The sequence below is a fragment of the Silene latifolia genome, chromosome X, assembly GCF_048544455.1.
Source record: "Silene latifolia isolate original U9 population chromosome X, ASM4854445v1, whole genome shotgun sequence".
In the NCBI taxonomy this organism is placed as follows: Eukaryota; Viridiplantae; Streptophyta; class Magnoliopsida; order Caryophyllales; family Caryophyllaceae; genus Silene; species Silene latifolia.
The window spans coordinates 271143811-271160689 of record NC_133537.1 but is presented as its reverse complement, the minus strand read 5'-3'; the positions used below and the strand labels follow the sequence as shown (position 1 = coordinate 271160689).

Here is a 16879-nt window from a genome sequence, read left to right as displayed (position 1 = left end):
TTTAGCTTGTTCTCATGGATTATGGTACTGTTGGTTAGCTGAAATTTGGATTATTATTGATATTGGAGATATTGTTGGATTGTCAGCTGAATATGCTCTTGTGTAACATTTCATATGCTAGGGTGTGTATGATCATTTGTGTGTGCAAGTTTGGACTCTTTGCCCCTCTTATGGTTAATTGGGTGTCCTACTTGTCTTGTGTGGTGTGGGCTAAAGTATTCAAGTGGGACTAGGTCCTAGGTGAGTATTTCGGCCTTAAATCATAGATAGGCCCTTATAGTCTTTGACGAGTGTATGTTCACCGCTTAATAGCCTTTGTGTCTTAGCTTGGTGGGTTTATATCCAAGTTAGGGCATGACCTCATGATGTACTCTTAGAAGTATGTGGTCAGCTTAAGTACTAGCCAACCCTTTGGTGGACTCCTTAGGGGTACTCATGTGTTGTTATCATGGGTCTTGGATGCGGTAATTTTCCGCATGTCGCTAGGTCTCATGCGCAGTTTAGGACTAGGGTGTTTACCTTACCTCGTGGTATAGACTCGAGTTCTGAGTGACTATTGATTTACTAAGAACTTATGCCTCTCTCTAGATATATTGTCCTTTCTTGTTTGATGATTCTATGAATCATAGAAGGTGAGATGCAAGCCGGCTATGGTTGATAGAGTTTGGATTCCTGGATGTTATGTGATTCACATGATAGTGTGGTATGAGTCGGTTTAGTATTCACATGCTAGGACTATGTGTTGTTATATTGTTGTTCACATGATAAGCACGATTGTCTAGCATATATATGCTAAGGCTATGTGTTATTCATATTCATATTCTTATGTTTACATGTTATATTAATTATGACATTTTGTGGCCGGAGAACTCGAGTTACTCCCCACTGACCGTGGCTTTCGTATTTGTATAAAATGCGATTGGCAATGAGTGATGTGATGCATATATGGGGTACATGGACGAGCTAGCGAGCAAAGTAGCCTTGGGACCTAGATTGGCTTTATTTTATTGTGACCCTTAAACACTTTTTATGTCATACACTTTTTAGGGACATATGTCTCACTTTTTCATATTTGGGCTGTATAACTTTGTTTCGCGACTTTAGCGATGTTTTATTTACGAGATTTATTTTAGACCTTGCATGTTTGACACCTTCCCATTTGGATATTTTTATAACAGGTTCAGGTTTTAAAAATTACAGGTTTTTACCCAAATGAACCTATTACAAACATATTCATGCAGTTTTTATCTAGAATTATGTGTTTACTTTTCCGCAATAAATGAGGGTGTCACAGGGTATATTTGGTATAAGGTGAATAATTGTACGGGATTTAGTAAAATGTTGTGCGGGATTTAACATGTCCCGATTTAATTGGATTATAAAAATGAATTTTTGTGGAATTTCATGAAAAATCAAATAATGAAGTTTAATTTTACATTTGACTAAAGTTAAGGGACTTAATTTCTACAATTGAAATATAAAGGAGCTAATTTCACAATTGAACAAAATTAAGGGGGGCAAATTGGCACTTTGGTGTTTCCGAAATTCCTCATCTATCGTCGCAATTCCCGTCTTGATTCTTCTCCTCATATACTGCGATCCTTGTACATTCCCCTAATTTGTACAATTGAGATAGGGGTCAACATCGGTGAATTTCGAAACCCTAGCCATTTGATGCTGTGATTTCTCAAATTTACACGAATTAGAGTTGGATATATCGAAGATGGGTCTGTATTCGACGACGAAATCGCCGATTACAGTAAAATTGTGTGTGTTTGACTCAAGGAGAGGTCAACGAGAGGGTGAAGAAGTTGAAAAAATTCTGTTTTTCTATCCTCCTGATTTGCATTTGACTGAGCAACTCTCTGTTATTGGCCTTAGTGAGGGTTTGATCACTTTTACAAGGTTTCTTGCTTCTTTTTTGCCTTTTCGTATTCCTTTTGTATCTGTATCCCGATCATTGTTTATCTTTTTTATTCTTTGTGAGGCGCAGATGACTGGGACCGAGGGAGCAGTATTTAAGGTCATGATCGTTTTATAAGGTGGCGAAATGGGTTGCCGCCTCCCTAAGCTGTTGGAATATATGAATTTTTCGATTTTTTAAAGTTAGTCCATTGTATTATTAATCCCCGGAATTGGTTTTCATCATCTCTTAGAAGCAACTACTTGAGTATATTTCGGTACTTTGAGGGTTTTTGGAGTAGTGGGATTCTCAATTGGTGATTGTTGCTATTGGAGATTGCTTTGTTGAGGTTTTCAAGTACTTGATAGTTTATTTGAGACTGGTATAGGGGCTAATCTCGAGCTTGTAATTCGATACTAAGAGATTCAAGGTGCATGTTGTCATGTCTAGGGAGCTCAAGATGTAAGCATGTTTTACTATTAGCATATAGGGAGTATTGATGGCATATCAACTATTTGTGAGTATGCTCTCAGCTTGGATTTTGATGTTCGATTGATGACATTTCGTGGTGGGGTGGGGGGATATTTCTCTTTCACTTGTCACATATCCCTCCTGCTGCGATCCTTTGCAATTTTTGTACATGTTTGTTATAGTTTTACATCCCCTATGGTGTCCTTAAACTAACTTGCTGTTTTACTTGTAAAAAAATGCTTTGCTTTCTTCTGAGAAAGAGAACTTATTCTGCTTTTTGGATAGGATTTTTTCTCCGGATGCTGTTTGTGAGGTGATTGAGGCAGAGAGGCACTCTCATGTTTTCTATGAGGCAGAGCCTGACATTTGGATGGTCATGGTAAGTGTTTCCTACTTAGAAAAATGTATTCTACACCGTTTTGCATGGCTGTGAATCTGTGATTGAGTTTGGTTTCCTCGGATTGACATTTGGTAGTATATTCTAATCCAAACAGGTATGTTGGTGGTAATTTTAACATAAATTACAAAGACGGTTATTCTTAAAAACGTGGTTATTTGAGGTAGTAGTTATAAAAAAATGCATAAATCAAATACTTGAGGAGGCCTTAAGAAATACTTTCTTCTTCGGTCTCGAATCTTGATAGCTTTGGGTAAGTATAGTTTTTAAAGACGACTTCTTGTTCCCTGTTTTTTGTATGTTATATCCATTGTTTTTTATTAGAATTAATTCTCCAGCATCAGAAAAAAAGTCTATGGACCTGGAAGGCTTTGCAGCATTTGCAGCCTCGACCTCAACTTTGTTTCCTTATGTTTTTCATTTGTGTTAAATATACACGCAATGCCTATAGAGTCCATACCATCTGGGTTTGTTTTAGAAGCTATGACATTTGCAGTTGAATCGTAGGAAAGATAACCTCTGGTAAGCTTTTGTTAAGTGATGCTGCAGTTACAGGTTTCAGCGACAGCATATCCTGATGTTTGTGCTTGATGCTCAATACACATGCCTTGTGCTTTTGTCTGGTGCAGATAGTGGAGAAGAACAGAGAGTTAGAGGGGATATGGCGCATTGATGCTCTAAGGAGTATGCTTAAAGAAGTGCATTCTCTGTTTGTGATGTTCAATGGATCCGTAAGAGAGATGCTTGACAAGGATTCTAGTGGAGCGCTACTTCATCCTCTTTTGTACTCCTTTATTACGGATAATCTATACGGTAAGGGTAATTATTGTAATAAAGCGGCTTGTCATTTCCCATTGTCTTTTAAGTTGAAAATTCATTGTGAGCTACCAATTGTTAGCCTGTCAAAAATAGTCATTTGGATTTCTGTTGCTTCGGTAATGCTGAAGTTTCCGTGTCAACTTTCATTCAGTTTCTGCAACTGGCATTGCGCTAACGTTTCTTCCCTTGGGCTTCGTGTGAAAATTTTCTGTTTGAGGCAGACTTAATTTCTGGGAAGAAACTTCAATTACCATCCTTCCGCGACTCTTTGAAAGAAAGAGGAACTGTGCAGATGTTGACGGTGAGTCGTGAGGCGGCTCTAGAAGTACAGGTAATTCTAAAGCTGATTTACATTTTCTCTTGGCAGTGGATGGCTGTCAATTTTGGACATAACGATACATCTTTTTCTTGACTATCCCTGATATTTGCTTCAGAGAGCTGTATAAAACTGCTTATAGTTATTATACTCATCTTGTTAGCATTAGAGGTTTGCCACTCAATTGGCTTCAGAGAGCTGTATAAAACGACTTTTGGTGGACCATGCACGCCCTTGCTTTCTGGTTTTGTTAGTTTTGGCAGCCGTAAAGAAGAAAAGGTGTTCTGGACTCTGGAATTATGTTTGTTGAATTTAGATCTAACACATCAGCATAATTTTGCCATTTTTCCAGGATGTGTTTATTATGAATGCGGAAGGGTAATTTCCTAGGGTCTCTTTAGGCCACTAGCGCAGTATCATATAAGAGGAATTCATTTACCTGTTTAAAAAGGTTTACAACCCCGGGGGGGGATGTCGTACTATTTGCTACAATTGAAATCATACCGATGCACCATCCTACAATACTACATATGCACACGTAGCAAAAACTATTCTCTCACTTACTTATACTTTGTTGGCTTCCTGTCTTCCATATCTTAATACTTTGATTTACCCTGCATGAAATTATCTTATGTATGTCATTATCATTTTCATGGGCAGTCACTTGTGAGAGTGCTCGGTTCATGCTTGAGAAATGTTAGGTGCCATTCCATGGTGTTGTTTCATGACCTGTTGGTCTCAACGTCACTCTTCCCGGTATTTCTTATATCTTTAACGTTAATTTAATTTTACATCAATGCTCTGAAGTCTGAACTTTATGAGTCAACTAGTAGGGGATTCCCTGAACCCAACTGGAATTTTATTACAGTGATGATTTTTATCAGGATGATACTGTCAACTTATACACTTATGCTGTTATGAGGATGTCTCCTCGCGCTCTTTCTTCTAGTTCAAGCTCTTGGTCTTATCTTCGCAAAGGAAGCACTGCACCACATAGTAGTCAAGGATCACGAGATACCTCCTCCAGTGGAGATAACAGAAAACCCATACTACGGCCATTGCAACTAGGCAAATGGTCTAAAGGAAAGGACAATTTTCTTGTAGCTGATCCATGGGGTTCAGAAATTGATGTTGAAAATTCTTCAATCCCTACAATTTGGCTTCAGCAGACAAACGAAAGAGTGTATCTTTGTGCCTATCAGCAGAAGAATGTCACAATTATTCTTCTCATTCCTGCCACCTCAATTAATAATGCGCAGAGAGATATTCCTCTGGTGAAACACCAGCTTCTCGAGGATGTAAGTATCTATCTTCTCGTCAGTTATGGGCATTTGCGATATGCTTGTATAGTCCTATCATTTGGTAGTGGAACCTGTATAAAGGGTTCAAGGCCTTTGTGTCTCTGAAAAGTTGACTTAACTAAATTAATTTTGTTAATTTATATTAATTTTAACGTGTTTTGTGGACACTACCTCTTAAGATCAGTATGAATTTTGAGATTTTTGTAGTCTCAGTGTCATTTATTAATAAGTAGTGCATCTTTCGAGTTTCCTTACTACACTGTAAATCCCTAGACTTATCTAGTTATCTTTTGTGTATCTCTGTGTGACTATGCTCATTCTTCTATTCTTATTGTTTATTATCCGTTAGGCATCACTGAAAATCCTCAAAGTTGAAGAAAAACTCTCAAAGGGTTGGGGTGGTGAGAATGCATATCATGTCGGTGGGTACAGGTACCTGTTAGTTGATGGTGATAGAAGTGTTTCCAGGGCTTCTCCAACTTCTAAAGTTGCAACCTTGGCGAAGGTAGTACTATGTCACAATACCACGAATGGAATTCTAGACTTGTTCTGATTGCTCTTTTGCTTAATCTGATTAATTCTTAAATACACAAATATTCTTTTGTTTTCTTATCGAAGTAAGAAATACTCCCTCTAGTCCAATCTATCCACGTGCTTTTGTGTAGTCTCCCTATCCAGTAACCACACTTGGACCAAATGTTTGTTCATTTATTTATATAGTATTAATTTTCTTTAGTTGGAATCATAATTTTATGAACGACATTTTTGATAACAAATGTAGATATATTAATGCCAATTTTTAATTTTGATATTTTTCCAACATATTTTTATGGTCAAAGTTAAAAACATTAAAATCAAAAACTGAAGTAGGTAGAATAGATTGGATGAGACTATGAGAGTGAGTATGTTTTTTCTTATCAGTAGAAAACTTTTTATGGTGTTCATGTGTAAGCATCATATATAATCCACCATCCTATTATCCCCATTTGACATTGAAAGGCAAAGGGTATCGACTTTGATGGATCATTATACAATAGCTACGAACTTTTAATATAAGATATTTGTGAAGATTAATCAAACATGGTTAATTTTATTTTATATCTATGCATATATTTAGAGAAACTAATGGTCAACATTAATATTGGTTGGCCAACAAAGTGAAATAGGGGCAACAAATTTAGGATGGAGGTACTACATAGGGTTAGCCAGTAATTGTTTCTTTACTCGATTTGCTTAGTGTGCTATATTATTGAACTAGAAATTTGACACACGTCATAGTGGTGAAGCTGTGTGGAACCTTGTGTCACATAAACACTTCAAACCTATTAAATGCATTGTATGTTAATACGACGTCCTTTCAGGAATCTTTGGTTGCTATGTGCAAGCTGAGGGAAGAAGTTGATCTGGAAAAGAGTAGAGTTCAAGGGGATGAAGGGAACAATGAAAAGGACCTTGAAGTGTGCATTCGAGCAAAGAATAATGCATGGGTCGTTGCTCGGGTCACGAGAGGGAAAGAGCTCTATGTTGTTTTGGAGAAAGCAGATGAAACACTTCTTAATGCATCAGATGCTGTTGAGAAGTTCAGCCATAGGTATTTATGTGTTGCTATTCATTTATCTTCGACAGTCATTGTTTGTATGTCTCATTCTTAGCTTTGTATATGCTATTCCTAATCAATTAGTCTTCCATGGGGGTTATCCTTGTTATGCCACCCTTGTGGCCGTCTTTTCAGCAGTCTACCTTCTTCATTTTCCCCTTGGATAGTGGCATTGTGCTGATAAGTGGCCCCGAGAACTCTGTCTATACCATTCATTTTTTTCCATCTTGACTTCTCTTGTGCTTTGTCATTTTGAGCTAACCGGTGAAGTCATTGAGGGGATATACTCATAACTGTGGGTTTAAAATCCAGGGAAAGTTTCCCTTAGTGTCTCTTTTCATCGTCAATGGTACCACAGTGCCTTAAAGGTTCTTGCTAGTATGGGATAAGGGGGTTGGATGGAAGTGGCTTTACTCGTATGTTAACAACGTAGAGAGGCTGTTTCTTTAAAAACTACATTGATTATTGCATTGAGTGATGAGTGATTGCTTTTTTTTTTTTTTTTTTTTTTTTTTTTTTTTTTTTTGACAGCCGTAAAGAAAAGTTTTACAGTCTCATGGCCTGGCGGGCCAGTCCATGCGCTATAGAATTAAAATGTCTTGGAATGAAATTGATACATAGACAATGAAAAAAGCCGAAGTTGCCCCTTATATCTGTCATGATATCTGCCAGTAGATGATCTTCTTTTTCCACTTCTGCCAATTCATTGATAAGTTGAAGACAATCCGACGAAACCTCCAGATGGAGAATACCCTCAGAGACTGCCCATAATATAACATCTCTCATACCCAAGGCCTCCGCTTGTAGAGCTGATTCCGCTCTAATTTTCACACTTCGTCGCCCAATTTCTTGTCCTCTCGGGTCAATAGCCACCCACCCAAGAGCCGCCCTATATGTCCGGTCCAACTTGCATCCACTTTAACTCTGATCGCTCTGCAGTGGTCCTGCCTACCAACTAGATAAAAAGGATACCCTTCCTTTAAACTCCATTTTACCGTATCCATCCTCTCCTCAGAGAATCCCCTCCTATCGGCTCCAAGCTGTCCTCTATCAACCTGATCATGGAGGACCCGAATCTTCTCTCCAATATGGTCATAGAAAAGAGCCATAGTGTTATGCCAATTCAGCTCCAGCCCGTCAAATTTGACTCTGTTCCGAAGATTCCATAGTCCCCACAAAACAGCGACAAACCTAATCACCCTCTTTTCACCCCCCTCCTTTCCTTGCCAGAGAGTAACTTAATCCAATCAATAATCCAGTCCGTGACGTTTAAGGATCCAACACTATCCACTCTGATCCCCAAATCTGATCCTGCCCAAATCCTTCTTGCACATTCACAATCCCGAAACAGATGCTCCACTGTTTCCAAGTTTTGATTAGAAGTCCCACACATTCCGCAGAAAGTATCCATGTCCAATTTTCTTCTCAGAAATTCCATTCCAACCGGCAGGGTATTGGTCATGATCCTCCACACAAGGATCTTCCATGTATTTGGAATAGGCAGGTGCCATAGTCGCTTCCGACAGAAATCCTTTCCCCGATCTCCAATCCTCGAGGTATCTTTAGATGAGCCCCTCTTCAGGATATAATCATCAAAAAGTAGCCCATACCCACTCTTAACTGTATAACTCCCATCCTTAGTGAGTGGCCAATAAACCTTGTCAGCTTGCCCTGGTTCCTTTAACTGCATTGCCAGTATTCTTTCTGAATATTCTTCCTTAAACAGTGCCCGGACAAACTGCTCATGCCACGTACCATTTGGCATAAGGAGTTGCCGCACCTGCAGATTTGCGAGATGTGTCTCATTAGTGCCCAGCCAACAATCATTTGGTTCCGGCCTAGATCCCCCAACCCATCTAGCCAACCAAACATTGAGCGAAGAATTCCTACTAGGTTTCCACCCAACATTGTTCTGAATCATGCGAAGACCATGCTTAATACTGCGTACCCCCCACGACATGCCGGAATCCTTTGTTAGACGACTGCTGAAAGAGAAGGTATCTGTCCCAAACACCTTGACACGAAAACACCTTGACACGAAATATCCTGCAAAACAAGGAGGTGTCGCCAGAAACTAACCTCCAACCATGCTTGGCCAAAAGTGCTTGATTTAAACACTCCACATTACGGATCCCTAAGCCCCCTCTACTTTTAGGGAGACTTAGAAAATTTTTACTGCACCAGTGAATATTCTTCCCCAATTTACATCCCGTCCACCAAAATTGCGACAAAAGAGAGTTAATCTTTGTTGCCACACTTACCGGAATTTTGAAAACCGATAGAAAGTAATTTGAGAGGTTTGATAGGACAGATGAAATTAGAGTAAGCCGTCCCGCTGGTGATAGAAAAATCCCATTCCAAGAGGAGATCCGTTTAGTAATATGTTCCACCAAGGAGTTGAAGATGCCTTTTTTCGAGTCCTGAAATTCTGCCGGTATTCCAAGGTATTTTCCAATGCCCTGGTTGGTCCTAATCATTAGAGTCTTCAATATATTCTGAACGTTCGCTAGAGTAGTGTTTGGGCTGAAGATAACCCCCGATTTAGCCGGATTTATCCTTTGTCCCGAGGCTTCACAATACTCCTTTATAAGATTCATAAGATAAAGAACCGTTCCCCCTTTATCTTTAAAAAAGAAGACCGAGTCATCAGCAAAGAACAGATGAGTTAGAGGCTGGACTCCCCGACAAAGCCGAAACCCATGTATCCTTTTCATTTCATGAGCATGATCTATGTTGACCGAAAGAACCTCCATGCATAGAATAAAAAGATAAGGAGACAGCGGATCCCCCTGTCGTAACCCACACATTGGCCGAAATTGAGGTAATGGTCCATTCAGAAGAATCTCATAGCTCACTGTTGTAACACAATTCATGATGAGTTTTACCAAATTCAGGGGAAAACCAAATTTAAGTAGAACCGATTCCAAAAAATCCCACCTAATCCTATCATAAGCTTTACTCATATCAGCCTTAAAAGCACATCTCCCATGTTTCCCCTTACGAAACTTCGAGATATTATGAATAGCTTCATGTGCCATCAAGATATTGTCACTAATATTCCTCCCTGGTAAAAAAGCGTTTTGAGTTTCACTGACTAGCGCCCCCATAACCTTTGACATCCGGTTAGCAATGCACTTGGTCACAACCCTCATTATCACATTACAGAGGCTAATGGGCCGATAATCCGAAACCCCTTCCGGGGAGTCTATCTTAGGAATGAGCGTAATAAAAGTTCTATTTACCTCCTTTAAGACCCTGCCAGAATTAAGAATAGACAGCACCGCATTCGTAAACTCTTCTTTGATCATAGACCAACACTTTTGGTAAAAGCAAGCTGGAATTCCGTCCGGTCCAGGCGCTTTGAAGGCACCCATTTGAAAAACAGCCCCCCGGACCTCTTTAGCTGTGAAAGGTTTATCCAACCGGTCCAATTCATCCTGCGATACAAAACGATTAATATGTACGAGGACATGATCAAACACAGAGCTATCCCTTACCTCCAAGTTATTCCCTGTTGCTCTATATAGCTCCTTAAAGGTTGATTGGAATTCACCACCTATCAGTTCTTCCTCATATAACCATGCCCCATCATTTCTCTTCAGTCCATGAATATGATTTCGACCTGCCCTACCTTTAACCCAATTGAAGAAGAATTTAGTGCATGTATCGCCATCCACCATCCATTTTACCTTTGCCCTTTGTTTCCAAAACAAACCCACGGCTTTAGCAAACTCCCGCACCTCCTCATTTATCTTAGTATACTCCCCGTCCCCACCACCCGAACATGCCACATTCATGCCATGCTCTAATTTCCGATCAAAATCCTCCCACTTTAACTGCCACTCAGCCTTTTTATCAAGAGTCCATTTTTTAACACTTGTTCTAACTCTTGCCATCTTTCTGACGAGACGGAAGGCCGGCGACCCTCTATCATTTGCACACCAAACCTTGCGAATCGTCTCCAAACAATCCTCATATTCCAAAGCCCAAGCATCAATTTTAAACGGTTTGTGACCCCTACTCCTAGTAAGATTCAGATCTATTTCAATGGGAGCATGATCAGAAATCTGAATAGGGTAGTGTTTAATGCCCGTATCCGGGAACACAGCCAACCAATCCTTTGACCCCAAAGCTTTGTTAAGTCGTTCATAAACTCTTTTAACCCCCTGACGGTTATTACACCAAGTAAACCGGGGACCCTTAAACGGGATGTCCACTAACTCATTTCTAATCTTCCATGAGCGGAATTCCTCCGCTCCATCAATTTTTCTTTGACTCGAGCTTAATTTATCCCAACTAAAATCCACTTGATTGAAGTCCCCTACCATAAGGAAGGGGTAAGTACATGTATCAAACCATTGTTCCAACTCCATAAAAACGGATGCACGCATACTAAGCGTCGGTGCACCATAGAAAAGCACAAGATACCATAATCGTCCGTTATATTTTTCAACTACTAAAATGATAAAATTATTACAAGCCTTGACCAACTTCATCCTAGACTCCTTTCTCCATCCAACCCATAACCCCCCCGAGGCCCCCACGGCATCCACCCCAAAATGATTAACAAAACCTGCCTATCTAAAGACCGGGAAAACTTGGCTTGCACTACATTTAGTCTCGATTAAAAATAAGAAATCATAAAAAGTACTACCTAATAACGCTCTTATTTTAGGGATTGTAGGGGAGAGCTTATTATTAAGGCCCCTACAATTCCAAATAAGGCCCATCATGGTGAGCGAGGAGGTTGTGACGGCCCAACCTCCGCAAAGCCAAATCCATCCGCTGCCATACCATTGACAGAGGGTTCAGAGGACTCACTAGAATCCAGCATGATCACATCTTCAATATTCACCCTAAAGCCCCAGTTCTTCTGTTTCTTCTCCTCCTTCTGAATTTCATGTTCCCAGCGTCCTCTCTTAGCCAGTCTCAGTAGATACTTCTTAGCATTGTCCAGGGACAACTGAGCATCTTCAGGAATAATGTAATCCCCCGCTTCTGTACAGCACTTTCTCTTCCTTGCAGCAGATATTGCATCCCTATGTTCATCACGCATATCAGAGACATGATACACATCAGCTAACCCCAACAAACCATCAGATGTGCTTCCAATAGGTAAAGCTGCAATTTGCTTAGCTTTTGCCCCCACTTCTGGTACATCAAAAAATTTTAATCCCTGCTTGCAATCTGGTTTTACATTCTTGACCATCTCCAGCTCCTTTTCATAAGCATCCTGGACCAATTTCTCCAAAGGGATTAAGTTAGACGACCCCTCATCAATTTCCTTACCCTTCCTATGAATAGCTGCTGAAGCTAGAGAAATTTGTTTTCCAGCAACCACAACATCCTCATTTGAGCCCTGTTGGCCTGCTTCAGAGCCTCCCTGGAATGTCAGCTGCAGTTCAGTATTGATACCAGACGAACTATCAGATGATATGATAATAATCTCCTCAGACCCCCTCTCAGAAAATGAGTCATCAGACATAAGAGCCTCATGAGCATTGAACCACTCATTTGCAAGTTCATCAGCATCAGGTCCAGAAGAAGCTTCATCATCTGCATCAGATTCTTCCATGCCTGCATTGCCATTATTATCCTCTTCCCCTGCAATCACAGCTACCCCATTCATCTGTCCCAACACCACATCATACTCTTCATTTTCTAGTCCTTGCCCTTGCCTAGAGCTTTGCCCCACCTGCCTACTCGGAGAGCCACCCGGATAATGATACCATGGAGGTAAGCCCTCCACAGGTAGCTCAAATGTTTGATTATAGCCTCTCTGTTCATCCTCCATCCTTGCCCAATCCATGTCCCCATCAATCCTGTTGTAGATAGCTGCCTGTATCCGCTCATCCCTATCCACCAGCCCACTCAGACTGTCATGAGTTGAATAAACAACATATGGATCTTCAGCTTGAAGTTGCACCAGAACCCCCTGCTGGAGCAGATTCAGATCCTCCTGTATCTCCATCTCCTCCCCTGCACTATGAAAGTTTTCATTGTTGTTATCTTCTTCCACAAGCCAGCCCCCAGCACCAGGCAGGTCCCCGCCCACAGGAACCTGACTACCAGCAGTTAACACCACATTCTGAGCAGCAGCAACAGCAGCTACTGCTTGACCATCACCATTCTCTCCTGCCTGCACATCAGACATGACCACATCTGCACCTTCATTTCCCTCAGCATGATTATCAGTAATAATAAGCCCATTAGCATTACCCAGCTTAGAACCCTGCTCCCTGGTCCCATTGTCACTACCACCAGCTCCCACCCCATTTTCAGCACCCCCTGTACCTACCTGAAACACCACAGGCCCAGCAAAAGGCTGAGCCGTGACAGCAAAGGACATACCAGGGAGAACTCGCCCCCCTGGAGTGATGCCCAGATCAAAATCAACAGCTCTCTCAGGTGATTCCCACCTTCTCCTTCTCCTTTGTGAACCCCTTTCATTGCCGAGCCTCACCCGTGAGGAAAGGAACTTTGTGGTAGAAGGAGTAGCACGCAAATCCAGGTTGAACATGGTGTGATTGCTGTTAGTCTGATACACAGGAAAACCTTTCTCCACAGTTTTATCCAACATACTATTGATACTAGTAACCACATTCATCAGAGACTCCCTACACTGAGACCCTCTATGTCCAATCTTCCCACACTTGATACAATATTTAAAGACCTCCTCATACCGGAATTGCACCCACAGCAAATATCCCCCCTCCATAGCCAGGAAAAAACCAGGCATTAAAGGCTCATTGAGCCTAAGGTAAACTTTCATCAATATAGAAACTTTTTTGCTTTGCTCTATTATAAGCCAAAACCAAGTAATAAAGTCGTCGTCTTCATTTGAATAAATTTTCGTGGCATACATAACAAATACTCACAATTTCTTTTCATTGTATTCATTTTTAGGTATTGCAATGGGGCTTTCTCTTTGGATTAAGGTTTACAGCATCTCCCTGTCTGGATGCACAATGCTCAAAATATTGCTCCCGGGATTAGAACTCGTAAACTCCAGTCAAAGTCATTTTTTATAAACTGTCTGCCCCTGCTAGCGCTATCCTCCGTCGGAGACCATGATACTGAGAAATATATTGCTTTATGCTCTGGAGAAAGTGAAGGGGATTCCGCACATTTCGGCTCAGTAGTTCCTAGTTTAATTGTAAACCGACTTATGTTAGTACTAGATGTAGATATTGTAATTTTTGTTTTAGGGATTAGTGTTTTATTATCATGTTTTCATGCTTCTGAGGCTTAATTCTCATCGATATAAATTTCTGCGGCTAAACTGGAAAAAAAAGGAAAACTGTCTAATTTTCTTGCGAGCTAGTATTTACAAAGTCGCTGTATGATATATTTAGGGTGCCCATAAATTCACGGAGGGATTGTACTGGGACACGGATAATCTTGCATATAGACAAAGTAAGTGGACCCCACCACTCTGCAAATTAGAGCTGAAAGAGAGCATTTTCCGTGTCCAAGTAGATGTTGCCCGTGTATTTATGGGCGCCCTATATTTAGTACTTTTGCCAGAGTTTGTTTTGATGTTCGCAATTTGTGTGCTATGTATACAGACAGCTACTATCTTCAAAATATATGGAACAAAAATTTAACACAAAGATACAATTATGTTCCAACTGTTTACAACTTTAAACAAATACGGAGTAATCTATTCATACATTCCCGTGCATGTTTCTTTTTACCTTAAAACAAATATTAGTAAATAAAACTCAGGTGTTTTTTTTCGTCTTTCCGAATAGAGATTTAATTTAAGGGTGTTGTCATTCATGGACGAGTTTTACTCTATCATGGACGAAAATGACCATTTTACCCCCTTTTATTTCAACTCCCAAATTTTCAATTTTCTCTTTCTATATTCAATTTTCCAAATATCATTTTTTAGCCGTCTTTCTTTATTCATGAGTAACTCCCATCCTTACTGTATTTCATTTATGCGGATAATCGATAGAGAGTACCGAATAGTTTGGTTAGTCAGTATGCTTAACAGATCAAAATTATAAAATATATAGCTAAGCAATAACGTTGATTACCAATCACATGCACCCAATGTCTTTCCTAGTTACTGCTTGAATCAGTCAAAAATGACGACTGATGATGAAGAAATCAGATGGGTAAATGTAAGTTTTGTGAACCAAGCATTGTCGGAGAGCAAGGACTCGAAAAACAACCATGACAAGGGAAAGTTCATTGCTGAAGACGACAACGTCACCGCCACAACAGCCGACGGACGCCGTGCCTCTGCCCACCGGACGCCATCCCTTACCCTAACGCCGGCGACAGTTTAAACAAACCCTAATTTATTAGTGTAAATCAATATCTTAATTTGTATAATACTATAATTAATAAAATTAAGAATTAGAATTATTACTTGATCGATACGAGAATTAGCATCCGTAATTGTTTAATTTGACGGATTTGATTCATTTTGTGGATTTGAATAATTTTGTGAGGAGAGAATTAGAAAGAGTTTTTTTTTTTGGTTTGTAGGCAAAGGGCATACTATGGAAAAATAATGAAAAAAAGTCCATAAAAGAGTAAAACCCGTCCACGAATAATGAGCAAATATGGAGTATAATAACCCGTCCATGAAAGAGTAAAAATAATGAGCAACTACGTAATTTAATAGAAAAATTGATAGTGGAAGATTTTGGATTTTATTTGGCGATGGATGAAATGCAAATACGGAGTATAATAACTGGGTTGAAGAGGACAATAATGAAAGAATGTGAATGGATGAAAATATACTCTAGTCATGGACGTATCATATATCATATCAATCAATCATCAATCAATACTATATATTAAATCCAGAAATTAAGGGACTTAATGTAATTAAAGAAAGTTATACAAATTAATTACTACTCCGTATATAGTTTTAAATCAATAGCAACGCGTGATGGACCCGACTAAGGGATCTCAATGCAGATATTATATAGTTTGGGTTAAAATTAAATTATATAGAAGCTTGGAATTTTCCTAAACATGGTTAATTTCCTTAAAATAAAATAATTAATTAAGATGGTTAATTTCCTTAAAATAAAATAATTAATTAAGATGGTCAATTTCAAAGAGACTAAAAGAAAGAAGATGCCTGATAATTTTCCTAAATATTTATAGAAGACATTGAGATGGTCAATTTCAAGGAGACTAAAAGAATGAAGATGCCTGATAATTTTCCTAATTAATTAGTATAAACATGCACACTTATGGTATTAATTATTATCATCATAAAATTATATATTGAAATTAAAATCTATGCAATTTTATTAAACTTTATAGTTTATTAGATGTATATAAAAATGTTAATTATTTAACATACAAAAATATAATAAGTAGGTTATAAATAGTTCAAGTTAGATTCCATAATATATAATATTGCATAATTCTTTCGATATGATTTAATGCACATATGTAATATATTTATATAAATATATAATCCTCTTAAAATTGCATGCCTAAGTAGTAAAAATAATTTCGTCAGTAAAGAAAAGAATTGTAGTAACGTTGGATATAGTTATATGATAGTACTCATTTGAATAGTAAAAGTAATAATATTATCAACGAGATTAGTGAGAGTGGTAGAAACAACGGGAGTAGTGAAATAATCAATATTAATGCGGCAATAGTGAAAGTAACAATAATTACGGCGGGGTAGTGAAATTATCAATATTAATGCGGCGAGAGGACAAAGAACAATAATTACGGCGGGAGTAGTGAAAATAACAATGATTACGGGCAAGTAGTGAAATGTTATTACTATTGTTTCATTAATAAAAGTAAAATATTAATAGCGGGAGTAGTGAATTTGTCTCAAAATTTATTTCATCGTAATTTTAGGATATGTTATAAAAAATATATTAATGATAAATTGATGGGTTATGCAACTTTAAGTAATTTTATTTAATAAAAAAATTAATGGTAAGTAGAGGCAGCCCAGACGAAGCCGGACACCAATACTAGTATTATATTAAAGCTGAAACCAGCAGCCAATTTGATCGCCACGTGTCAACACCTACTCCTGCGCCACGTGTCATTTACTGAAATCCTAAGATTACAATAA

The 16879-nt window shown here is 39.0% G+C and overlaps 1 protein-coding gene across 2 annotated transcripts; it reads left to right on the top strand.

Annotated features, from left to right (window-relative positions):
- The first annotated feature begins 1464 nt into the window (after nucleotides 1-1464).
- On the top strand, nucleotides 1465-14138 carry LOC141616762 (vacuolar fusion protein CCZ1 homolog B-like). 2 transcript variants are annotated; one of them, XM_074433891.1, is made up of 9 exons: nucleotides 1465-1905; nucleotides 2660-2753; nucleotides 3401-3584; nucleotides 3812-3921; nucleotides 4567-4662; nucleotides 4791-5204; nucleotides 5557-5712; nucleotides 6569-6798; nucleotides 13711-14138. In XM_074433891.1, the coding sequence occupies exons 1-9, from the start codon at nucleotides 1724-1726 to the stop codon at nucleotides 13739-13741; spliced, it is 1497 nt and encodes a 498-aa protein (XP_074289992.1). In that variant the 5' UTR covers nucleotides 1465-1723; the 3' UTR covers nucleotides 13742-14138. The 2 variants fall into 2 exon arrangements, with proteins under 2 accessions (XP_074289992.1, XP_074289993.1); XM_074433892.1 differs by lacking the exon at nucleotides 1465-1905 and adding an exon at nucleotides 2082-2365.
- The last annotated feature ends 2741 nt before the right edge of the window (nucleotides 14139-16879 follow it).